This window comes from Tiliqua scincoides, chromosome 2 (assembly GCF_035046505.1).
Source record: "Tiliqua scincoides isolate rTilSci1 chromosome 2, rTilSci1.hap2, whole genome shotgun sequence".
Classification (NCBI taxonomy): Eukaryota; Metazoa; Chordata; class Lepidosauria; order Squamata; family Scincidae; genus Tiliqua; species Tiliqua scincoides.
In genome coordinates, this window is record NC_089822.1 from 74,182,285 (window position 1) to 74,209,426 (window position 27,142).

Genomic DNA, 27,142 nt, shown 5'->3' on the forward strand with positions numbered 1-27,142 from the left:
AAAAAAATCAGTGGACTCTGCACATTTCAACTGAACATGTACCAACTGAGTAATGTCTTCCTCTTGCATTGAATTTTCAAAACCATGAGATTGGAAACCACCAAAACCAAACATGCTGGAAAGTTGGATAGGATAGGGTCCTCCGTTAGCTATTCCCCCCCCCCCCCATGTCTGTGTTGACATGAAAAACTCATATGTGATAGTGAATGATATCAGATTGAGTGAGAAAAAGGCTGGGCAAAGAATGAGCTCAAACGACTGGCTATATTACAATGAGGATTGGTTATGAGGAGGCCAATCAAGTGCTAGGTTAGCTAGGTGAACAGCTTGTGGGACACTTCTGTTTTCTGTTAGGCATCATGCTTTTTGTGGGAGTGAGATAACTGAAGCACTTTACAGCCACTATGGAACAGCACCTGATCCTCTTTCAAGTGCTGTAGTAGAAAAGACCTCTCGGCACTATGAGGCTTTTAGGAGAGGGGTGTGTCATATACTTGCGCTTCCTCTTCCAATGGGGCTAAGTCAGTGTTGAGGGGGTTCGGACAGGACATCCTTAGGGCTTCAGTCAATAAAGAGCCTTACTCACAGTTGCGCTGGGGGGGTGTATTTATTCAATCACACGTAATCGACTCACAGTCTGCACTGTGTCTCTCCCTTTAGCTTTTGCACTATTCCTTGCACTGATAGCCTCTGCCTGTGAGGTAGTCTTTATAACTGTCAAGTTACTGGCCCTTTAAATCTCAAGTCACCTTCTTGTAGCTCTGACTGGTTTACCGCTATCTGCCTTTCCCCCTCTTCCTACTTCTGTTCCCGTGATGCTGTTTTCCCACAGCTCGGGTCAATCTTTCAACAATGTGTACAAACCATACTATAATAAAGTTACAAGCAGCGTATCATGACCCAGTAAGTTCTTTTAGGTGGAAATGGAACCTAATTTGCCATACCCCAACCACCTTGACATTGAATTCTCTCCTTGGTAAGAGGTTTAAGAGGGTGGAGCTCTTATGTAGCTTCATGCAGTGGTGGCTGGTCACAGCCATGCCAACTGTTTCACCATAAGCAGAGCTCTTCTGCATGCTGGAATAACATGTCACAGAAGTTATGAATGTACAGTATATATGATGACAAACACCACTAGCTGGTGTGAGACTGAACTTTCAAGCTATGAGGAAAAGAGATGTGCCAGAGTTGTTGGAGGTAAGAGCTGTTGATGAGGACATAATACTGTATACAATGACTCAACGTTTTTATTATACACTGGCAGTATTCTACTGTTAATCTGTTTGTTAGCTAACTAATAATGGAACAGAGGGAGTATATGGTCTCACATACATGTCTAGGTCACCAGATAGAAGGAAATCTTAAAACTGTAGAATGTATACCAGGACCTGCTATATTTTTGCAAGTGCATATGGCAGTGGTTCCCAAAGCTCTTCTCAGATTTTGGGAACCCTGTAACTCAGTGGTTCCCAAATTATGAGGTGTGGCTTTCATTCTGTAAGTAGAATGTTTGGGGATAAATGTGTAACTTGAAGTTTGAATAGGACTTAGGCTATAGTTATCGGTTCAGAATGCATATGTCATCAGAAGCTTGATGACTGGCATCCTGGAAGGAGGAACTTCACAATGACTAAGCAAGGCTAGCACTGTCAGCTGAAGTACAGATTAGCCCACTGGTACCAGGGGATGCCTGGCAACTTAAAATGAGGTTTACATAAATTAATGCAAAATACAGATATAATCCAATGTTTTGGTACAAAATACAGAAGTTATTGGAGTTGCCTTCAGGAAAGCAAACACAAACTGTAGATACAGTGAAAAGATTACCAAGATCACCAGGTTGCATTATGCTAGAGGCACAAAGTGAGATTATCATTTCCCTTCCAAGATGTGTGACTGCATAGAGGAGGGGGGAGAACACAAACAACTGACTAAGAGTCTAAGGCCTGTATGTCAGAGTTCTTTTTGTGCTGCCATTCATATATGAAGGCCTGTAAAATGTTTCTTGGTATCAGAGTAGCATAACCAGAAATACAATAAAATGGGGGGGGGGGGCGGTTTCTTGTAATACTGCAGCCAATGGCCCTGAAGGTCAAGGGAGCTGTGAGTTGAAAAAGTTTGGAAATGGCTGCTGTACATATTTGTGGGAAAGGGGAGGGGCAGCATCACGATCAGGATGTTTGTGCTGCTGCTGGAGAGGGAAGCGTTTGTATTGGAATTGCGGAAGATATTACCGAGGAGATAGGGTGTGGTGTCCACAGTGCCCCTTGCTCTAAGTGAATGCAGGATTAAGGCCCAGGTGGTAGCTGGAGGTGTGCTGCACAGCTGCAGCCACTAGAGGCTAAAGGAGATCCCTCAGGATATAAGGAGCACCTGAGATAGAAAGGATGGTGGGTGATAGGAATGCAGGTTGGAGGTAGGAGACTGACTGACTTGGTTTATGGAATTGGGAAAGACTGGATTGTGATTGGCTTTGGACTTTGATTTGGATACCCTGACGGATTGGACTGACCTACCTGGAACCTGACCATTGGACTGGAACTTGACTTATTGGCAACTCTGATTGGACTGGCTTGCAAGGCCCAGTGGCTTGGGATTTGGCAAAACAATTGGTACCAGGAGTGGGGTACAAGCCCAAGGCAAGTAGTATCCCCTTGTCTAACAAGAGAGCAAGCAAATGGATCTCTGGCAGATCTGGGAGGCCCTGGACCTTGCTATATGGAAAGCAAATGCTCCTGTCCTATTATGGAATGTCTGGGCTACTTTGAGCATTCTTTGGACCATTTTCCAGATGGTGCAGTATATGGGAGGACTCATTAAATATGGCATCCTTTCCCTGAAAAGGCTCAGGGGGTCAGGTGGGGAGGATGTGGAGAAGAGAATTCTGAGAGAGGAAGTTGCCAAGTTAAAAGGGCTAATTTGCATTGAAAGAGAGAAAAATCTCACATATGTGAAGGCCTTTGCAAATGCCCACAAAGATATAAAGGCTGCAGAGAGCCTGTATAAGGCACAGGCAGGACGCCTGGTTGAACTGAAGTGCCGGTCTGGACTAGAGATAAAGGGGTGGGGCTGCAGGAGCAGCAAAGAGGGCCTCTTTGACTCTTTTCAGGCTGGCAGATTGGGAAGCACTGTGTTTGTTGCCAATTTGAAGTACAAAGTTGGCTGGAAGAAACTGAAGGATGTGTTCAGCATGGCCGGTGTGGTTGTCCGTGCAGACATTTTTAAAGACAAAGATGGCAGAAGTCGAGGGATTGGCACTGTGACTTTTGAGCAAGTAATTGAAGCTGTCCAGGCCATCTCCATGTTCAATGGACAGTTGCTGTTTGGTAGACAGATGCACGTGAAGATGGATGAACGAGCCTTACCAAACAGAGACTGCTCTCCTCCAGAGCAACCCCAGCAGCTTCCTCATGGACTTGGGGGCATTGGTATGGGGCTGGGACCAGGAGGGAGACCTATTAATGCAAACCACTTGACCAAGGGCCTGGAGATAGGCAACTTGGGACCTGGAACAACGGGTATGAAAGGCTTGGATTTTAGGATGAACAAAATGGGAGGAATGGAAGGCCCTTTCCATGGCATGGAGAGTTTGGGCCATTATCCTCCTAGAATGGGGCTTGGCAGGATGAATAAAATGGGCTTTGCTGCTGGAAGGGGGTTTGAAAGAGACTCCCCAAGAAATAGAATGGGAATGCCTCGTAGTTTTAGAGATGCCCTAGAGAGGGGAACAGATGGAAGTGGAGGAGCCAGCATGCCTACAATTAATAGGATGGCCTCTGGACTTAATTGCAGGACCACTGGGATTGATAGGCTGCCCTCTGGGATGGGGCATGATATAGACCAAATGGGCACCAGAATGGATTGGACTGTATGGGAGCTTCAGCAACCGGTATGGAAAAGATGAAACAGACCAAGGGGTGGATGGTTCAAGAAAAAAGAGCAATTGATCAAGGGAACCACTGTGACACCAAGGGGTGGATTGTATTGGAATTGCGGAAGATATTACCGAGGAGATAGGGTGTGGTGTCCACAGTGCCCCTTGCTCTAAGTGAATGCAGGATTAAGGCCCAGGTGGTAGCTGGAGGTGTGCTGCACAGCTGCAGCCACTAGAGGCTAAAGGAGATCCCTCAGGATATAAGGAGCACCTGAGATAGAAAGGATGGTGGGTGATAGGAATGCAGGTTGGAGGTAGGAGACTGACTGACTTGGTTTATGGAATTGGGAAAGACTGGATTGTGATTGGCTTTGGACTTTGATTTGGATACCCTGACGGATTGGACTGACCTACCTGGAACCTGACCATTGGACTGGAACTTGACTTATTGGCAACTCTGATTGGACTGGTTTGCAAGGCCCAGTGGCTTGGGATTTGGCAAAACAGCGTTTTCTAAACTTACCTGGGGGTCACTATGGCTCTCCGAAGGGTCTGGGGAGCCTGTGACCCTCTCTGTAACCCTTCCAGCAGCTCCAAAGTGCTGTAAAAAAGAAAAAAAAAACCCACTTCCAGTTTTGTGCTGAATAAAGGCAGTGGTTTTCTTTTCCTTATTACAGCTTGAGCCTTATTCACAGATTTTGGATCTGCGGGTTTGGCTCAATGCAGGTTCCTCTGGACCCGCGTAGAACCAGATGTCCTCTGGAGGTCCTAGAAGGGCACTTCCAGTTTTTGGTCAAAAACCAGAAGTGCTGTTCTTGGACCACTGGAGGCCATTCTGAGGCCCTTGGAGGCTGTGTGCAGCCTCCACGGGCCACAAAAGTGCCTCTGGAGGCAACCAGAGCAAGGCTTTGGTCATGTTCGGAGCTTGGTGGTACCTGAAATCCATGTGACTTGGTTTCACGTGGAATTCTGTATCCACAAGGGCTCCAGGAATAGAACCCTTGCAGATAATGAGGGTCCACCTGTGCAGGACTTTGAAGCTGCCGGGAGAGCTGCAGAAGGGGTCTTGGGCTCCCCAGACCCTCCAGAGAGCCACAGCAACCTGCAGGTATGTAAGCCTTTCCTTCTTAGCTGCAGCACAATTGTCCGGATCATATTGCTGCTGTTTTCTAGGCCATTTCCCTTAAAGGGGCTCTTTTCAGGTTCCCCTGGTAGGTCATGACCCACCAGTTTGGGAACCACTGACATATAACATAGGAGGCTTGTTTTGCTACAGCATGTGTATAATTTGCTTGGTAATCTTGAACCAAGGACGTCTTCTACTCAGAATCAAGTTTTTATTACGCAGTGCCTATTAATGTTGTAAGTTCCTTTTTTGGGGTTGGGGGGGGGGAGATGGAGATGGCCTCAGTATGTTTTCATAGATGGTAGAGCTCATTGGTATATTGTTAATATAAATCACTAAAAATTTATTCCTGTGAGAATGGAAATAGTCTTAGCATTGTAACCTTAAAAAACCCTTAAAACCATTGACCTTGAGTTAGAGAAAAGGATGCAAATGCTCTTTTAAAATATTCACACTGTGTAGCCCGAATCACAAGTGTGTGCGTAATAGTCATGAAAATGAGAATTGCTATGCACATATTTGATTTTTATGCATATGTCTTCAATGCATGACTTCTCTGCCTCCCAAACCAACATTTAGTTCCTTCCTTTGTGCATATATTTTTTAAAAAACTTTGTGGAATATACTAATAGAATTGGAGAGGACTTTATCGAAATCCTGAAATGGCTAAACTACTACATCTGTAGTAGCTAATGTACATAAAAAGGTTAATATGCCATAACTTAAGTAGAACCCTATCTAAATTGTGTCCATCACTTTTACATGGCAATATCTGTTGTTGAAATTAATCTGTATGCTTTAAGAATTCGTGCAACTTCTTGTAGTTAATGTGTACATTGCAAAAGAACCCAGTCAAAAAATAAAGTATTAACATCTTAATCTTATACTTCCCACTCCATGACTAGAAATGGTCATGCTGTATCTAGCAGGGTGTAGGTGGATTGGGAGGCATCAGAGGGTAAAGGGGCCTCACACCTCTGTAAGCATCCCACTTTGCAGTGGGTCTCCTCAGACCTGCACCAGAGAAATTGATGTGACAAGTCTGAGGAGAGAAAGGGGATGAGGATGCTGCCCAGATAAGGGATAGGATCTGGAGCATGCCATTACCACTGGAGCTACCCCCTCTTGCAGCTTCCCCACCCCTGTTCTGCCCCCATTCTGCCTTCTCCACACCCCTTCTATCTCCCCTGCTGGCTTACCTGCTCCAGCAAGTGACCAGCAATCCCCCAATTCATCCAGAAAGGGTCCAGCCTTCTCACAGGCACTTGGGTAGAGTGCTACTTAGTGCACTGCCTGAGAGTGCTTTGTGGGTGCTTTGCAGCAGTTGCTGCCAGTAGAACCCATGTTCCACTGTTGGCAGGACCCTATAGGATTGGACTGAAAATGTTTTTTTTTCCTGGATATTGCTATTTATCCAGAAAATAAATGGAGTTCTGTGTCAACAAGGGACATTCTCTGGCCTTTTACACTCTATATTTTCTGATTTTATGTAATTCTGTAAGCTGTAACAGTATGAATAAGATGCTATGCAGAGCAATTAAGCCCCACCCCTTCATACTAGCAGTCATTTTGTTTTTCCCCAGACAGTTCTAAATCTCTGGAAATGTACCTCTGCAGCTATATAATATTGCTGGTCTGATTGCAGGTGCATGGAATACAAAAAAATATTGTCTGTAGACTGCATGACAGCAATATTCATAATTTATATACCTTCATGTTATCTTGACCTTGGAGTAGAACTTCACATTGCTGGAGAAGAGGGTTTGCTTCCAAAAGCAGCATTCCCATGTTGATTTTCCCCCTGATCTTCTGCAGTATGTAGCAGTGCTTATTTTATGATGTGATGACATAATTGTCTTGTTCCATATACAGTCAGTTCTCATTATTCAATAGGGTTAGGTTCCTGGAAACCCTAGCAGATAGTGAATTTGCAGATAACGAACCATTTATCTTTTAGATGCAAGGGGTACGTGGCGGGGGGGGGGTTGGTACCTTCCCTGCTGTCAGAAGAATTCCTCAGGAAGCTAGTGGAGTGCAGCAGAAAGTGCCAAAATATTTCTGAATGCTTCAGGGACATTCTAGAGCAGTGATTCTCAACTTTTTTCATCTCATGGCACACAGGCAAGGCACTTAAATGGTCAAGGCACACCATCAGTTTTTTGACAATTGACAAGGCACACTGTGCTGTTGCATCCTCCAATGGCCCTACTAATAAATAACCCTCTCCCAAATTCTCCTGACACACCTGGGGACTATTTACAGCACAGCAGTTTAAAATTGCTGTTCTAAAGGCTGCAGGGACCTTTGGAATGACACCTGCAATCAGCCCATACCCCTGGCTATTTTAAAGGAGTCTGCGCCAGCCATTTTAAAGGGGTCTGCTGTCTCCAGAAGGTGTCTGCAAAGCAGATAATGAGAACAGAAGCATGGATATTGAGAGAATGTAGCAGTTCTGCTCCTGGCAGATAAGTAAATTCACATATACTAGAAAGAGAACTGACTGTAATTGAACGACAACAGTAAGGAACATATGAAGATACAGTACCTTGTACTGAACTGGACCATTAAGCTATCTGGATCAGGACGATCCAGACAGCTATCTGGATCAGGACGAGCAGAGTCCTACTCGTGAGTAAGAGCAGAGTCCTACTCGTGAGTAAGTGCCCAAGGGTCAGGCATTTAAATCAAAATTGAAAGTTAGCTGCACCTAAGGTAGCACTTAATCGAAGGAAGGGAGGAGGATAAAGTGAAAAGCAGGTTTTCTACTTGTTTAAATTAAACCTATACTTAACCCAGGTTAAACCTAATCTAAGTTAGAACATAACCTAAACAGGTCAGTAAATTGGGACACAGGATCTAGAGAGCAATAAATAATTAAACAAACCCAAATAAAAACTAGCTTGAGGTTACAAAAACAGTCCAGCCTAAGAGAACAGAACTAGGAGGGGAAGGGCCAATTCCCAACCTTTCAATCAGCCCCCTTTCAATCAGGAAGGAAGGAGGGGGGAGGAGCCAGCCAGGAGTATAAAGCTAGGCAGGCCATCGCGTGAGGCTCTCTGCAGACGCGTGTGGCCTCTGGGAACCCAGTGCCTCTGGGAACTAAGTGCCAGGTAAGGCACAAGAGTTTAGCATCTGGGCGAGTTCAGCGGCAGGGCGAGGAGGCCAGGGCCCCATACACTGCCCTTCCTCTTCCCTAGAGAAAAGGCTGCTATCCAGTGTACGGTTTTTAAAAGGACCCCTAAATAAAACAACAACAACAACAACAAAAAAGCTATGCAGTCAGACAGCCAGCAGCAGAGTGGGGGCTATCCAGTGTTCTGCATTGAGTGCCACATGTATGATTATATGCCTCTGGGGCATAAGTCATGGGTGTGTCCTCGGTGCAAGGAGCTCCAGGCTCTCAGGGAACGCGTCCGCTCCCTTGAAGCCTTGGTGGCCGACCTGGAGAAGCGCAGGCAGCCAGAGGAGGACCGTGGGGAGACTTCTGGGGACGATCAGGCTTTGTCCCAACCTCAGGCGTGCAGCTCCTCGGCTGCCCGGGTGGGAAGTCTCGGGACTGGAGGACGTCATCCTGGAGAGGAGGGAAACAATCCCCTAGGGGGGATCCCTTCTCCAGGAGATGGGCCCGTATCCGAGCGCACTCGGGATACTCCTCGGCGGGAGGGGGGTCGGGGGCTTCTTGTAGTGGGAGATTCGATTATTAGAAACATAGAGAGGGGGGTTTGCGACGGATGTGAGGACCGCATGGTGACTTGCCTGCCTGGTGCGAAGGTTGCGGACATCACTTCTCGTCTAGACAGGCTAGTAGACAGTGCTGGGGGAGAGGTAGCGGCTGTGGTGCATGTCGGCACCAACGACGTGGGCAAGTGTAGCTGGGAGGTCCTGGAGGCCAAATTTAGGCTTTTAGGCAGGAAGCTGAAAGCCAGGACCTCAAAGGTAGCGTTCTCTGAAGTGCTACCTGTTCCACGCGCAGGGCCAGCTAGGCAGGCGGAGATCAGGGGTCTCAATGCGTGGATGAGACGGTGGTGTAGGGAGGAGGGGTTTAGATTCGTTAGGCACTGGGGAACGTTTTGGGACAAGCGGGGCCTGTACAAGAGGGACGGGCTCCATTTGAACCAGAATGGAACCAGACTGCTGGCGCATAACATTAAAAAGGTGGCAGAGCAGCTTTTAAACTGATCCCTGGGGGAAGGCCGACAGGAGCCGAGGGGCATCCGGTTCGGGACTCCTCATCCCTATGGGATGAGGATGGGGAGGTTAGAGAACAACAAGACAAAGGCAGGGTAGGAGAAGAAATTGGGAAAGGTAGGGAGATGGGATGTGATAGACAGTTTGGCACAATGAGAGGATGCGGGGACAAAGGAGCGAATAAGCAGCCCATCCTGGGGCATTCCGTGTATAAATGCTTTTATGCGAATGCCCGAAGTCTACGAGCAAAGGTGGGAGAACTGGAATGTCTGGTGACAAGGGAAAATATTGACATAGTGGGCATAACGGAAACCTGGTGGAATGCGGAGAATCAGTGGGATACCGCAATCCCGGGCTATAAACTCTACAGGAGGGACAGGCAGGGGCGTGTTGGAGGTGGGGTGGCCCTTTATGTTAAGGAAGGGATAGAATCCAGCAAAGTAGAGATTGAAGGTGGGTCCGACTCCACCGTAGAATCTCTGTGGGTTAAATTACCAGGCTTGAGCAGCGATGTAATACTGGGGGTGTGCTATCGTCCTCCAGACCAGAAATCTGATGGGGACCTTGAAATGAGGAAACAGATCAGGGAGGTGACAAGGAAGGACAGGGTTGTAATCATGGGGGACTTCAATTATCCTCATATTGACTGGGTCAATTTGTGTTCTGGTCACGACAAGGAAACCGGATTTCTTGACGTGCTAAATGACTGTGGCTTAGATCAGCTAGTCACGGAGCCCACCAGAGGACAGGTGACTCTGGATTTAATTTTGTGCGGTACGCAGGACCTGGTTAGAGATGTAAACGTTACTGAGCCATTGGGGAATAGTGATCATGCTGCGATCCGTTTTGACGTGCACGTTGGGGGAAGAATACCAGGCAAATCTCTAACAAAAACCCTTGACTTCCGACGGGCGGACTTCCCTCAAATGAGGAGGCTGGTTAGAAGGAGGTTGAAAGGGAGGGTAAAAAGAGTCCAGTCTCTCCAGAGTGCATGGAGGCTGCTTAAAACAACAGTAATAGAGGCCCAGCAGAGGTGTATACCGCAAAGAAAGAAGGGTTCCACTAAATCCAGGAGGGTGCCCGCATGGCTAACCAGCCAAGTTAGAGAGGCTGTGAAGGGCAAGGAAGCTTCCTTCCGTAAATGGAAGTCTTGCCCTAATGAAGAGAATAAAAAGGAACATAAACTGTGGCAAAAGAAATGTAAGAAGGTGATATGGGAGGCCAAGCGAGACTATGAGGAACGCATGGCCAGCAACATTAAGGGGAATAATAAAAGCTTCTTCAAATATGTTAGAAGCAGGAAACCCGCCAGAGAAGCGGTTGGCCCTCTGGATGGTGAGGGAGGGAAAGGGGAGATAAAAGGAGACTTAGAGATGGCAGAGAAATTAAATGAGTTCTTTGCATCTGTCTTCACGGCAGAAGACCTCGGGCAGATACCGCTGCCCGAACGGCCCCTCCTAACCGAGGAGTTAAGTCAGATAGAGGTTAAAAGAGAAGATGTTTCAGACCTCATTGATAAATTAAAGATCAATAAGTCACCGGGCCCTGATGGCATCCACCCAAGGGTTATTAAGGAATTGAAGAATGAAGTTGCAGATCTCTTGACTAAGGTATGCAACTTGTCCCTCAAAACGGCCACGGTGCCAGAAGATTGGAGGATAGCAAATGTCACGCCTATTTTTAAAAAGGGAAAGAGGGGGGACCCGGGAAACTATAGGCCGGTCAGCCTAACATCCATACTGGGTAAGATGGTGGAATGCCTCATCAAAGATAGGATCTCAAAACACATAGACGAACAGGCCTTGCTGAGGGAGAGTCAGCATGGCTTCTGTAAGGGTAAGTCTTGCCTCACAAACCTTATAGAATTCTTTGAAAAGGTCAACAGGCATGTGGATGCGGGAGAACCCGTGGACATTATATATCTGGACTTTCAGAAGGCGTTTGACACGGTCCCTCACCAAAGGCTACTGAAAAAACTCCACAGTCAGGGAATTAGAGGACAGGTCCTCTCGTGGATTGAGAACTGGTTGGAGGCCAGGAAGCAGAGAGTGGGTGTCAATGGGCAATTTTCACAATGGAGAGAGGTGAAAAGCGGTGTGCCCCAAGGATCTGTCCTGGGACCGGTGCTTTTCAACCTCTTCATAAATGACCTGGAGACAGGATTGAGCAGTGAAGTGGCTAAGTTTGCAGATGACACCAAACTTTTCCGAGTGGTAAAGACCAGAAGTGCTTGTGAGGAGCTCCAGAAGGATCTCTCCAGACTGGCAGAATGGGCAGCAAAATGGCAGATGCGCTTCAATGTCAGTAAGTGTAAAGTCATGCACATTGGGGCAAAAAATCAAAACTTTAGATATAGGCTGATGGGTTCTGAGCTGTCTGTGACAGATCAGGAGAGAGATCTTGGGGTGGTGGTGGACAGGTCGATGAAAGTGTCGACCCAATGTGCGGCAGCAGTGAAGAAGGCCAATTCTATGCTTGGGATCATTAGGAAGGGTATTGAGAACAAAACGGTTAGTATTATAATGCCGTTGTACAAATGTATGGTAAGGCCACACCTGGAGTATTGTGTCCAGTTCTGGTCGCCGCATCTCAAAAAAGACATAGTGGAAATGGAAAAGGTGCAAAAGAGAGCAACTAAGATGATTACGGGGCTGGGGCACCTTCCTTATGAGGAAAGGCTACGGCGTTTGGGCCTCTTCAGCCTAGAAAAGAGACGCTTGAGGGGGGACATGATTGAGACATACAAAATTATGCAGGGGATGGACAGAGTGGATAGGGAGATGCTCTTTACACTCTCACATAATACCAGAACCAGGGGACATCCACTAAAATTGAGTGTTGGGCGGGTTAGGACAGACAAAAGAAAATATTTCTTTACTCAGCGCGTGGTCGGTCTGTGGAACTCCTTGCCACAGGATGTGGTGCTGGCGTCTAGCCTAGACGCCTTTAAAAGGGGATTGGACGAGTTTCTGGAGGAAAAATCCATTATGGGGTACAAGCCATGATGTGTATGCGCAACCTCCTGATTTTAGGAATGGGTTAAGTCAGAATGCCAGATGTAGGGGAGAGCACCAGGATGAGGTCTCTTGTTATCTGGTGTGCTCCCTGGGGCATTTGGTGGGCCGCTGTGAGATACAGGAAGCTGGACTAGATGGGCCTATGGCCTGATCCAGTGGGGCTGTTCTTATGTTCTTATGTTCTTATGACACTGCTGGTAACAGTTCTTCAGGGTTCCACATAGAGGTCTTTCTCAGTTGCTACCTGGTGATGCTGTGGGTTAAATCTAGAATCTTCCACATGCATAGTATGCATTGTATCACTGAGCTACAGAGCCTCACTGTTGAAAGGCGTAATGGAACTAAAACATGTCATAAGTTACTGTATCAGTGGTTCCCAAATTGGTGGGTCATGACCCACCAGCCTGGGAAGCACTGGCCTATGTCCCTTTAAGGGATGGCGAGGGGGGAAGGCAACAACATGTTTCCCAGGATTGTGCCACTGCTGGGAACAGAAGAGGGTTTTTCCAACCTTCTACCAGCAGCGCTGGTGTCCGGGTGGTGAAGAGAGCCCTGCAGATATCTCCACAGGGTTCCCCAAGCCTCAGAAGCTTAAAAAATTAAAGTGTTGGAACCCACTTCTGGGTTCACGGTCAAAAACCAGAAATGTGTTCCAATAGCTCTTTTTTTTTAACAGCTTTTTTAAAAATAGAAAATCCCCCTTTGTTCCTGGCAGTGGCGATTGCATCATTGCCTTAGCCACACCCCCACACCTACGTAGGTGATTCTCAATTCCCTTGTAGGAGTTTGGGAATACTCTTATGTTATGGAGAATCTGGGGGAAACTTGACATAGGGATGCCATTCCTTTTCCCTCCTGCAGACAACAGTTCTGTATGCTCTCTTGTGTCCTTGCCTGTGTTGTTCCTAAAGTGTTGATTAAGTAAGTTGCTGGTGTACATTGGGACATATCAGCACCAGCAACGTCATGCCATTTCCAGCTCAGCCTGTTTATGTTGGTCGTACTGCCAAGGAGCCATCAACCATGCAAGTTATTAGAGATCCTATAAGAGGTTTGACTTCACTGCCTTAAGGTAATACAGCATAGTTAATCCATGTGCTTTTTTCTTATAAAGTACAACGTCGAAAGTATCTGATGAAGCTGGTATACATTTGCCCCGCCTTTTCATTCAAAACTCATATGCTGATCAGTCTGGGTATTTCATGCTACAATACTTTTGATAATGCATGCTACATTATCATGCTGCATTATCATCTTTGTAGTTGCTTATTCATAATAGGACATAACTTTTAACCAGGGCCAGCCTTAGGAGCTGTGGGGCCCAATGCAAAACATTTTTGCAGGAGTCCCCTCCCACATGGTCCCCCCTGCTCACCAGGATGAGCATCCATGGCGAGGCACCTGGCAGTGGTGTCACTGCCAATGCGTCCCATGGGTCCTATTGGATCCAGGTGCAGGTAGGAGGGAGGACCATCTAGCAACATTGCTCCACTCGCTGGGTGCTCCTTGCAGTGCATTGGCATGGAAGATTACATGCTGGAATATCAGTTACAGAATAAGGTGATGGCTGTGGCTGCAGGTGCTCCATTTGCTGCCTCAGTGTAGTCCCTCTTCAAGCTCTTTCAAATTGCCCTAAGGCCAGCCCTGCTTTTAACCTAATACTAATTGTATTACTTGGGAAGTAAAATTCTGGTTAAATGCTGGCTCTGTTAACGTGTTGGGTACCAGGATCACAAACCAAAGAACACACAGCTGCCTATGCATGCACAGCAAGGCTTTTGACTGTTTTCTGTCTTGCCATATGGCACACTGCTTTAAACTGTGAAGTTTTGAAAGTAGTTCATGATATTGAAATGAAATATTTCTGAAGCATTTCTAAAGAAGCTTTCTGGGTTGTAGTCCCTGTCTTTTAAATCTGACTAATCTTGCAGACATGATTTTTCTGGTTTACACAGTATTTTATAATATTTTGAGTTACTTTTGTTGTTGTTCCTCTAAATTTCTAGGTGATTCCTCCCAAGGAGTGGAAGCCAAGGAAACAGTATGATGACATTGATGATCTGATGATTCCAGCTCCAATTCAACAGATGGTTACTGGTCAGTCAGGGCTCTTTACTCAGTACAACATTCAGAAAAAGCCAATGACTGTGAAGGAGTTCAGGCAACTTGCCAACAGTGACAAGTATGTATATTCGTTCAGTGATTTCTTTAGATGTTGATTAGGTGACTGCCCTCTCAAGCTCTGCTTTCAGACCATTCCAACCGGCACCAGCCAGTGCTGAGCTAGCGCAGGGCAGTCACCCAGCCTCTGTGGCTCGGTGGTCTCATGGACCGTCGAGCCACGGCACGGTAAGCGGGGGCGGGGCCAGGGAGGAGCCGTTCCGGGGAGACAGGAGGCCAGCGGGAGGCGGAGAGAGGGCGGGGGGAGGCGTGACGTGGAGGCGTGACGCAGGGAAGGGGCGGGCTGGAGCTGTGTCGGGGAGGGAGGGAGGCGGACACATGGAGCTCTGCTCTGTAGGATCCAAGGCACTTGTGGAGGGCTTGGTGCCCTACACAAGTGCCTTTAGCCTTTACCAAAAGGGCGGCGGTAAAGTGAGTAGCCCCATTGCGGGGCTGCTTACCTTACCTGGGAGAAGGGGACGAAAGTCCCCTTCTCCTGAGGTGCCTCCCACGGTAGCCTGGGGCGCGCAGGATCCGGCAGCAGCCGTTCTTGGTGCTGTCAAGCCTGGGCACCCTGGGCAACTCAGGATTGGGCTGCCTGCTACCTATACAGGATGTTGCACATCAAGAGATAGGTAACAAAATAACATTTTGTGATTAGGGAGGAAATTTAGACTGGAAGCCTTGGCAAAATCATTCATATGTTCCTATAGTAAGATCATTTAAAGCATGGTTATTAATAATCAGTAAACTAATTCCTGGTATTTTTTGTGCACTCTCTATCTCTTTGCATACCTACTATGCAGGATATGTAGGTAAGGGCCCAATCCTATCTAACTTTCCAGTGCTGTTGCAGCCATGCCAACAGGGTGTGCACTGCATTCTGCAATGGGGAGGCAGTCATGGGACCTTCCTCAGGGTAGGGGATCGTTTGTTTCCTTACTTTAGAACTGCATTGTGGCTACATTAGCACTGGAATGTTGAATAGGATTGGGCTGTTATAAAATATTTTGGTCCATTTTTCATATTATTAGTTCTTTGTAATCAAAATACTCAGATTGTTTTGAAACAATAATTATCCATGTTAGTCAGCCTTCTAACACTTTAGAAGCATTGAGTAAGTCTAGTAAGTCTAGTAAGTCTAGTAAGGCTTGGTTCAAACGGAGCAAAGCTTGTATCAGCATGACAATGGAAATATCAATAATTCCTGTGCTTTTTTGAATAAAAACAATCAAATTACAAGAATTCCAAACTTTGGTTATGGGGCATTGCTGCTCAATCATATGGACTCTTTTACAATGGCAGAACTCACATTCCACCATCATAAATGGGGCACAATTGCCGAGTGCATTGGAGAGTGTGCCCACCAATGATGGATCTGGCCCGTGTCGCAGTATTTATAACGTCATTTATGCAATATAGAAATATTGACCTGTGCATCAATTATTTTTTCTCCACTGCAGATATTGTACACCAAGATATATAGATTATGAAGACTTGGAGCGTAAATACTGGAAGAATTTAACTTTTGTGGCCCCAATCTATGGAGCAGATATTAATGGAAGCATATATGATGAAGTATGTGGTCTATTTAATTATTCTTATAAATTAAATGTTACATAATCTTGCACTCATAGTTCATTGGTTCAAGAATCATAGTTTTAAAACTTTTCGCTCCAGTTACCATATATTCTTACTAAACGTAAAGCTTATCCTGTGGGCTCCAAGGATCTTAGGATTGTGCTGCCCGTTGCCTTAAGTCTAAACCCTATTTGAGTCCTAGTCTCAAAGTTAATATTGGCAGGATCAGTCACTGATCTCATCCACATGATCTCATATTCCTATTTTGTGTCTAACTACCTGTGCTCAGTTAAATGATTTTACTCAGTGTCTTTGATGCAGCTTGAGAGAGACATAGGAATCTATTACTTTTTATAGTTACTCCTTTTGCCTCTAATGAATAGACATCTGCAGTGCAGGATTCATGTGGTCTGCATAAACATAAGAGTGCAATCCAAATCTTTTGTATAAAATCTTAATTAGTAAAGTATTTAGTTGTAACTTGGTGTTTTAATAATTATCACAGAGAAAAAGGGATAATACCCAAGGGTACAATAGGCATGCATGAAAATATTAAGGTACAAAAAAGTCCCATGTAGGTATACTTTAGCTTGCACATCTTCTTCAGTATGATTACTGAACCAATATGATTTGGTTGCATAAACCTGGAAATTTTCTGTTCCTACTTCAGCCATTAATGCCTCCTGAAAAACCTTTTCTGGAATACAGTGTAATGAAGCATGGGTATATGTGTGTATGCAGCTTCATGTCCATGGGAATTGGCAGCATGCATTGTGTGCATGTGGAAGTGCCTTCCTTCAATCTACTGGTCACTTTGGATCCTTTTTTTGCTGCTCTTTAGATAATTTTCTTTGGCAAGCATGCTTTTCCAAATCAGTCTAGAGTTTCATCTGCTAATTATTAGAAGGAAAACAAAATTTGCCTGATAAATGTTTTGACACCACTGTTAAGTAAGGATTCTTCTCCCAGTAATGCTGCTTCAAGAAGGAATGGGGAGATAATTCAGGCAGAAGCTACAAACTTAGTATGAAGGTTTTATGCTAGTGTCATAGTTGCCACCTTTATCTTGTGAACTATCTGCAAAAGGGCTAACTCAAGGATTTTAGTTACCCTTGGGCAAGACACACTCAGTGGGCTATCTAACCAGTGATTCAGCTTTCCTCAGTGCAGTCTCTTCCTTTGTTTCTCAAAGCCCTGAAGGAAGACACTGGGCCCATTGCAAGAGAGGCCTGTGTAATACCACTCACAGTAGGGCGAAAAGGAAACCTCTCAGCAGTGTGCCATGCACCCTGAATTTGGGTGTTTTAATATAACTAGGCCAGTTACTTCAAAAAATAATAAAGAAAAGCTTCTTTTAGAGATTTCCTAATCTGAGGGTTGATGGTGCTAAATTGGAAAAGTATTTGGAGAATGAGTGGACCTTCTCTTTTTGTGCCTTCTCTTTTGCTTCTCTGAAGAATGTCACAATCATTTCTGTGCTATTTCCTGCCTCAATAGACATTATTAGAATATGTCACCAAGAATGTATGAGACATCCCAAACAAAGATATTTTCTCCCTTTGCCTAATCTGATGCTAGTAATATTCTAAGTGCAATGAGAATTTAAATAGAAAAAAAGTTGACAGAAAAAAAGTAGTTGAGGGAAATGTCGGAAAAAATAAGAAAGTACAAGGAGGAAGACTAAATAGAAACTGAAAACAGAGGCAGTGTAGGCCGTATCTTGCAATGGAATGTGGACATAAAAGTGGTGGGATGAGTCCTGACTTCTGTGCATTTTAGAATGAGAGTCTAATCTGGTAAGCAATTAATAGACTTTCTTCTCACCCAACTTCCTTTTTCAATTTTCTCTGCAACCACCAGGTGGTATCCTTGCACAAGGATTTGTTTTCATATTTGTTGGAATATTAGGGAAATCTCTTCTAAATTTACTCTAGATCTCTCATATTTATTTGCAGTAGGGACTTTCATGTATTCAATAAGAATGGATGAAATACAGTGTCTAGAAATGAGGCGAGGGAAGGGGGGAAAGAAAATGGTGTAATTTCCTCATGAGAAACCATATATAATAAATGAAATATGTGAATTGTATTATCAAAAGTAAAAACAATGCAGACAACCTCATGGAGGCAATATAGTTTCCACAATATATTAAGGCTGTTGCATTTAAAAAAAAAAGTTCCAGGCAAATATATGTAGTAATTCTAATTTGAGGTTGCTTTATGAATGTTTAGCAATTCTTTAAGCCAGGCAGGCATTAAAATATGTAGCCAACAAGCTCCCTGTTAATAAAAATAACTGCAATCCAAATAAGTACTTTGGCATGCCCAGTGGGTTTTTTAAGTATTTTCTTTAAGCAGAAGACCCCCATGCCATAGAACAGTTTTTTTTTCTAATTCCCCTCAGTTTCAAAAGGTTCCCATGTTGAATGGGATGCTATTGTGTTGCTCAAACAAGTACGAAGCACCCTTGAACGTATAGAAAGTTGCACATTTCTTTGAATCCTGGCCAGTATTGTTTTCTAGTTTGAATGACATTTCCTTACAATAATTACATAATAATTGTTTTGCTGGGTTAGATTAAGGTCCATATAGACGAGTATTGTAGTTCCAGCAGTGACTGCTCCTGGGACACTCCCTGTAAGCAGTATAGGTGTGTTTGTGGAATCCATTGCCACAAGTTGTTTTGATGGTCTCTAGGTTGAATGTCTTTAAGAGGATTGAGCAAATTCATGGAGGAGAGGTCAATCAATGACTACTGGTCACCATAACTATCTGCTACCTTCAAGTTTAGCAGCTGTATGATTCTGAATGCCAGTTGCAGAGGAGCAATACTGGGAAAAGAGTTATACCCCTCTCTCCTGTTTATGGGCTTCCCAGAGTTACCTTATGAGCCACTGTGGGAGACTAGAGGGGCCTTTTGGCTTGATTCAGCAGGTCTTTTCTTGTGTAGGATAAAGATGGTCTATCCCAGCAAGTCCTCTCCAGCATCTCTAATCAAAAGTATGTTGCTGTTGGCAACCTTCAGTCTCGAGAGACTATGGTATCGCGCTCTGAAAGATGGTTTTGGAACATCGTCTAGTGTGGCTGAAAAGGCCAGTTCGGGAGTGACAATCCCTTCCACAACGGGAGCAAGTGCAGTCTGTCCTTGGTCTGTCTCCCTGGCTATGGGCCTTCCTTCTTTGCCTCTTAGCCTCAGACTGTTGGCCAAGTGTCTCTTCAAACTGGGAAAGGCTATGCTGCACAGCCTGCCTCCAAGCGGGCCGCTCAGAGGCCAGGGTTTCCCACTTGTTGAGGTCCACTCCTAAGGCCTTCAGATCCCTCTTGCAGATGTCCTTGTATCGCAGCTGTGGTCTACCTGTAGGGCGCTTTCCTTGCACGAGTTCTCCATAGAGGAGATCCTTTGGGATCCGGCCATCATCCATTCTCACGACATGACCGAGCCAACGCAGGCGTCTCTGTTTCAGCAGTGCATACATGCTAGGGATTCCAGTACGTTCCAGGACTGTGTTGTTAGGAACTTTGTCCTGCCAGGTGATGTCGAGAATGCGTCGGAGGCAGCACATGTGGAAAGTGTTCAGTTTCCTCTCCTGTTGTGAGCGAAGAGTCCATGACTCGCTGCAGTACAGAAGTGTACTCAGGACACAAGCTCTGTAGACCTGGATCTTGGTATGTTCCGTCAGCTTCTTGTTGGACCAGACTCTCTTTGTGAGTCTGGAAAACGTGGTAGCTAATCAAAAGTATACTGCCCCAGAATTAAGTTGATTTTCTGATATCATGGTTAATAACCACTGATAGCACTGTCTTCTGTGAAGCAATGTTACTTTGGTGGTGGAATGATAGAAAAGAAAAATGAAGAAAGCACAGTTATACCATTTTTAAGCTCTGTGAAATGAAAAAATAGACCAGGTATAAACCCAGACTTTAATTTTTGGAAAGCTACCACTTTAGAGCAAACTTTTCTCTCATGGTTTATTATGTTGTTTCTAGCATTTCTTGAATACATTGAAAGCTTTGTATTTCATAGCCATAACTGTCTGTTTTGTGTACCAATGAAGTTGTCCACTGTGCATTTGGAAATATCCTACGGTGGTAGTTGTCCTTAGAACAAATTGTGGATTTCTACAAAAATACTGAATGATGGAGTTCATTTTTACTGTTATATTTTTCTTAGGGCATGTTTAGCCCAGCAGGCTTTGTATACTTTCTGCAAAAGAAAATCATGTGTATTTGTACTCTGTTCTATTATTCTGCTACTGCTGAACAAAATTTCTTCTTTTTAAAAAATGTTGGTTATTCAAAAATGTATAGTTCATTAAAGAAATAAAAACTCTTGAGTAACTAAGGGTCCTGTCTTCTCCAACTTTCCAGCACTGATAACAAGGCATACTCTACATCCTGCGGGGGGGGGGGGGGGGGCGGCAGTCATGAAACCCTTTTAAAGTAAGGGAACATTTGTTCCTTATCTTGTGGCTGCATCAGTGCTGGAATGTTGGATAGGATTGGGCCCTGAATGCTTATGCTGTACCTTTTGGTGGCATTTGACCCATCACCTCTCCTCCATTATTGGTATATTTATTTGCTAGGTAGTGAATTTGTGCCATTGTCTATTTACCAGGGTCAAGATAATGTTTTCCATACTGTTTTTTGACAAAACTTTTTATTTGAAGTGTCCAGCATGATATATATATGTATACAGGTTTATATCATGCTGGTATTGGCCAGAACAGCACAACCCAGTCCAATAATGTGACTAAAAGTAGGCCTGATGGCAAGAGTCCTCAGATCCACGGGCCAAGAGGAAGGCCACACTCTTCACTATCAGTACAATAACCCCTTCCCCACTTATCTACTTTTTGGAAAATTCCATTGGAGTTACCTTACTTGGTTGCATAGTTATTTGACCCTGTGTACAAAAGCTACCTCCTGTGAGCTTTCCTGACTTGGAGCATAAGAACATAAAAACAGCCCCACTGGATCAGGCCATAGGCCCATCTAGTCCAGCTTCCTGTATCTCACAGCGGCCCACCAAATGCCCCAGGGAGCACACCAGATAACAAGAGACCTCATCCTGGTGCCCTCCCTTGCAAAGTTACAAGTTGTTACAAGCATGCAAGTTGTTGTCACAAGAGAAGGTTCCACAACCCTAGTTGTCCTCACCACTCCATGACAAGATTCAATCAAGGAGCCATGCTAATGAAGCAACTGGATTTCTGAGCTAACTACACATCCTTAGCAAGAAGCAAGAATAATAGAATGAGCCGTTTAAGACCAGGAACAAGCCATCAGGACAGTAACGTACGAAGATCATTTGGTGTACAAAAATAAATTTTTGACACCCTCCCAATGACAAAATTATTCTCGGTGATAGTCATGATATGAAATGAATAATAATAATAGCCAGAGAAGGAACGCAGACAGTAAACATTTTTATTGAACTTATATATAATAGGTTTGTAGTGAACATTAGAGATCACAACACAGAACAAAACGGGGAAGAAATGCCCGTCAAGATAATATATGGTCAGCTTGTGGTCTGTCATACATGCAAAAGCAGTTTTGCTGTAATATTGAAGAAACCCCTGCTAATTGGGTAAGAGGCACTTTTTCAAGTGGGTGCTCCTTTTTTTAGCAGGGGGAGAGTAACTGTCCCACCTCACCCTAGCACTGTCTGTTCTAGTGGCTGTCTGCTGGTATTCCTTTGCATCTTTTTAGATTGTGAGCCCTTTTGGGACAGGGAGCCATTTAGTTATTTGATTTTTCTCTGTAAACCGCTTTGTGAACTTTTAGTTGAAAAGCGGTATATAAATACTGTTAATAATAATTAATAATAATAAAGTCAAAACATATGTACATTTATGACAAATACATTTGGTTTCCTGGAATGCTTGCAACAAGCTTTTTATTCCCAGTGCAATCCACTTTTTGTTACAGTGTACATTTTTTTTCTTACAAGATTCCCAGTGTAATTCACTTTTTGTTTGATAAGGCAGCTGTGTTGTCCTTTTCTGGTTTTTTGGCTATAACATTTGATAGAAGAGAGATTTCAACATGGTTTGTTTTATTGCAGTCTGCATGAAGTCACACATTGAATGATACACAACATGATGGTATTATTCAAGAATATCAAGATTTTAAGAATTGGGAGGTGTCCTCTGTCACCCCCTGCAGCTTGGCACGCAGGGCATCCGGCCCTCCCATTCATACACCACTGTATCAGGGTCTGTCAAGTCCCTTGATGAGTTCACTCCTCAAAAGATCCCATGCAGTTCTATGGGGGGAGGAAGAGTAGAAAAAGCTGGCTCAGTAGACTTTTGCATTCTTTGTCTTGTGTCCTCTTATCTACCTTGCTGCTGCAGTATTTGTGTGTTTGACCCACTGGTGCTGCATTAAGCTACCCCCATTCCAGCTACAACTCAACTCAAGGACCATTGTGCCAAGCGGCACCTGGAATTAGGAAGCTCTGTTCCTTTTTTCTTTCTAATGATTTCCCCCAGTTTGGTCCCCAAACACAACCAAAGCTGCTGTACCATTGCAGACTAGACAGTCATCCTTTGTAGGCCACCGCACCGCATACCCCCTTTCCCCAGAAAAGTAGCTCTGCCTTTCTTGCTGTTTCCTTCCTTTTGAGTTTGCTAAGGCTACTGCCTAGCTCTTAAGGCTTGCTTCAAAACTCTCCTTCTACCTTTTAAAGCCTGCTTAAAACAGGCTTGTTTTGGCATCCTGACCTCGTGGCTCTTGAAATGTGTCCCATCCTATCAAGCTGAAATGAACTGGTAAGCTTGGTCCTTAGTGCAGCTTCACCTTTGATCCACAAACGCCTCGATTTTTCCTTGTCAGATTAATGATACACCTGAACCCTGTATCAATTTCGTGGTGTGAAAGTGAGAGAGAATTTATCTTCAGTCCATTTTAATTCCATTCCCAATTACTGTTAAACTATCCCCATAGTATAAAAGTTTGCTTCACCCTTGCTTTCCTCTTTATTCCCCCACTGTGCTATTGAGCTGTGCCAATGGTCAATACCAGGGGTGTCCAAACAGGAGGGCCACATCATCTCTCTGACACTGTGTCGGGGGCTGGGGGAAAAATAATTAATGTACGTTTCAAATTTGAATAAATTTACATAAATAAATTTATTAGAGATGGAACTTATATGAATGAATGAATGAAGGTCTTGCAATAGCTCAAGGTCTATAAAAGGCCTTGCACAAAGCAAGGCAGCCCTTTACTGCCATTGCTGCATCACAGATGTGAAACAGCAAGCAGAGGAGGGAGCCCTCATCCCACAGCTCAAACAGTTGGCTGTCAGGCTGAGAGTGGTTGCATCAGGCTAGTAAGGGCTCCAGCAAGTCTCTGGAGGGCCAGAGGCTCATTGGAGACTGGGGGCTCCCCGCGGGCCAAATTGGGAGTCCTCCAGGACCGCAAGTGGCTCCAGGGCTGGTGTTTGGACAGCCCTGGTCAATACTGTACCAGCCTACAAGATAAATATTCCTTTGCTAGAATGTTTGTTTAATTAATTAATTAATTAATTAATTAATTAATTAATTAATTACATTTTTATACCACCCTTCCTCCAAAGAGCTCAGGGTGGTATACACAGATGCTCCCCTCCTGTTTTCCTCACAACAACCCTGTGAGGTAGGTGAGGCTGAGAGAAAGTGACTGGCCCAAGGTCACCCAGGAAGATTCATGGCTGAGGGGGGATTTGAACCTGGATCTACCACTACACCTTGAATTTCTACAGCAAAAGAAGTCTACATCATCCTGTTTGAAGGGCGGGAAAGCTTTCTTTTGCCACTGAATACAAGTGATGCATGTGTGTTGATGTTACTATTATCTGCTAATGTTCTTCTAGCGCAAGGATTGCCAAAGTTTCAAATCCACTGAGCTATGTAAAACAACCTTCAAAGGTTTGGGAGCTGCAATAAATATAATTTTTACATGAATAAATGAAGGGCAATGGAAGGTATTTTTCAATAAAGGTATTGCACCAGGGTGTGATCAGAACTACAGCAAGAGCAAATGTGCAAAAGTCCCCTTGGTTCTGATTCCAGGTGGACACAGGTACTCAAAAGGAGACAACATTGGATGACCTCTTGATCTTCTCTATGCCTTGGTAACCTCTTCCCTTTTCTCTCTATTTTGGCTTGTGCCTGTATCCTTTTCCATTTTTCTTTCTACAGTGTTCACACCAGTGTCCTTTGGCAATGAGCCAGCTGAGCAACTGTCCGGATAATGAATAACAGAGATTGTATATTTACAGTGAAATGTATAGTTACAGTGAAATGTATGACTGTACTCAAATTGTAGTGCAATAGTGCAACTATGCCTCAACTTACAACATACTGACACTAGTGCTACACTGTGCTTGGAACAAAATTGTTACTTTTTATTATTAATTGTAAGCACCTGGAATCAGCTGAAATTGTAAACGCTTGAAATAAGCTGATAACACAAAGGCTCTCTTGGTCCAGAAATCCACAATGTAGTTATTGAACTATCATCCTGCTCTGAATGGGGTTGAACCCCCTCGGAAGGAGCAGGTCTACAGCCCACGTGGTTTCAGGAGTTTGTTTGACTCAGTTAGGCTGCTGCTTCTGCAGCTACACTGGCTCCTGGTTTATTTCCAGATACAATTCAGGTGCTAGTTTTGCCTTTTGAGGCATTTTAACGGCTCAGGACTTGGGTATTTTAGAGACCACCCCCTTCTTTATAATCCAGCCATCATCAGAGGTTATCTGAGGTGGCCCTTTTAACTATGTTGCCATGGGTGGTAGCGATTAATAGGGCCTTCTTGGTGGTGGCACCCAAACTGGAATTTTCTCCGCAGGATCCAAGGTGCTCATGGAGGGCTCCGCGCCCTACACAAGCGCCTTTACCATTGCGGGGCTGTTTACCTTACCTGGGAGAAGGGGATGAAAAGCCTTCTCCCAAGGTGCCTCCCGGGAAGCGGAGTGCGATTGCCCCACTCTCACTTTCCCTGACCCAGGGGGCTCTGCAGGCGCTCGCGCCTGGCTCCCCGCAGCCAGGGGCGGCTGCTGCAGGGACTGGAGGGTGCACCCCAGTCCCTGCAGCCCAGTCGAAAGGAAAAGTGGAGCGATCGCGCCCCGCTTCCGGTTTAGCGGAGCGGGGCGCGATCGCTCCGCTGTCACCTTCCCTGACTTGAGGAGCCCTGCTGAAGGTCACGCAGGGCTCCCTGCACCCCCAGGGGACTGCAGGGGGCTTGGGCAAGTGCACCAATCCCCTGCAGTCTCCCTAAGTGGCGCGATCCTGGGGATTGCACCGCTGCCGCCTCCTCGTCCCCTCAAAGACTTACTGCTGGATTTAAACTCCCTGTGAGCTTGAAAACCGCAGGTTTAAGGGATATGGATGTTTGTAGCTAAATAGAGAGGAATCTGCCATTTTCCAAATAGTGGCTTCCCTGGTTAGATTTTTTTTGGATCTTCAGTATGTTTATTTGTACTCTCAAAAACATACCCTGCAGTTTTCAGCTTTTTAGTGTAAATGCCTGGATTTAACCTAAAATTTGGCTAATTTGGCTAATTGTATTTAACTATTAGTTGTGACTGCCTTTTTCCTGATAAAGGTGTGCTTCTCCAGTCTGCCACAAGAATTTTTCCAATTTTAGTGAAGCATTGACAATGCTTTTGTTTATTTGTAGCTATTTATTTTACTTATTAATCAGTTTCTGTATCTTTGTTTTAGAATATTAATGAATGGAACATTGCTCATCTCAATACTATACTGGATGTTGTAGAAGAAGACTGTGGCATCTCAATTGAGGGTGTCAACACTCCATATCTGTATTTTGGCATGTGGAAGACAACATTTGCGTGGCACACTGAAGATATGGATCTCTACAGTATTAATTACCTCCACTTTGGAGAACCAAAATCATGGCAAGTTCGTTTATTATGAAATCTAATTTAATACATGATTTATTTAAAGTCTAAGCATATAAAGAGATTTTTGGTTATGCTTATTGCCATTTGTGAAATGGCAGAAAGATTCTAATGGAAACTTGTAAAACAGTTGGTGTCTTAGGTTTGAAGAGAGTTATACACCTGGAACTTCAAAACAACTTGTTTTTAATGCAATTTTTGACATTTTGTTTGCTTCAGGTTTGATAACATTGTCAAACATTTAAAAATAGTTAGTACAGGTTAACTATCCCTTATCTGAAATGCTTGGGACAACAAGTGTTTTGAATTTTGGAATATTTGTATATTCCTAATGAGCTTAGAGATGGGATTCAAATCTAAACATGAAATTCATTTGTTTCACATACACCTTATATACATAGCCTAAAGTTAATTTTCTACAATATTTTTAATCATTTTGTGCATGAAACAAAGTTTGTATACACTGAACTATCAGAAAGCAAAGGTGCCACTATCTCAGCCCCCCCCCTCCCGTGAACAATCTGTGGTTGTTTGGCATCATCATATTCCTAACTGTGAATTTATATGCTAATCATTTTGTTACATTTGCTCTTACATAAGTACTTGACATAGAACACTGAATAAACTGTGTTTTGTGCCTGCATTTTGACTATGACCTGTCACATCAGGTCAGGTGTGGAATTTTCCGACTTGTGGCATCATGTCGGCACTCAAGTTTTGGATTTTGGAGTATTTCAAATTTTTGGATAAGGGATGCTTAACCTATAGTTCCCACACATTTGCTTAACTCCGATATTCTGATTCTTGCCCAAAAGTAAATAATTCTTATTTATGCGAAATCATTTTATGCTCATCTTATGCTGATCATACATTAATAGCAGAGTCAGAATTTGTTTTAGGACTAGTTGTTGGTACATACATCACAACTGTAAAAAATTAAGTAGATGCTAAAATAAAGTACAGGTCATATAGATTTGCTGAAAAGTGGTTTTACCATTTTCCCACAAAGTCAGAGAAAATAGAAAAGTCTGAACATGAGTCACGGTACTTGGAAAAACCTGTCCCCCTTCAGTAGTCAGTTGAATCATTTTGTAGACTGTTCACTAGCTGCTCAGAAGTTGTCAGGCACAATTGCCCTAGGAACAGAATAGGCCTGTGGTACTCAAACTTTTCCGGCCAGTGGCTCCCTTGACCCCCGTGGCTGTTGGCCATGACTCCCTATCATGTTCCTGAGGGCTGGAAGTGACATCATTAAACAGGAAGTGGCCAGAAATATTAACTATATTAATATTAAT

General features: G+C 44.3%; 1 protein-coding gene across 4 annotated transcripts in view; it reads left to right on the plus strand.

The window, feature by feature from the left end:
• The window catches only part of KDM4C (lysine demethylase 4C), a 269,343-nt gene that overhangs the window by 15,183 nt on the left and 227,018 nt on the right, over positions 1-27,142 (plus strand). For all 4 annotated transcript variants that reach the window (XM_066613903.1, XM_066613905.1, XM_066613906.1 and 1 more), the window contains exons 4-6: positions 14,212-14,387; positions 15,829-15,943; positions 25,651-25,844. In XM_066613903.1, coding sequence (XP_066470000.1) covers positions 14,212-14,387; positions 15,829-15,943; positions 25,651-25,844 — 485 coding nt within the window. The remainder of the gene's footprint in view (positions 1-14,211; positions 14,388-15,828; positions 15,944-25,650; positions 25,845-27,142) is intronic.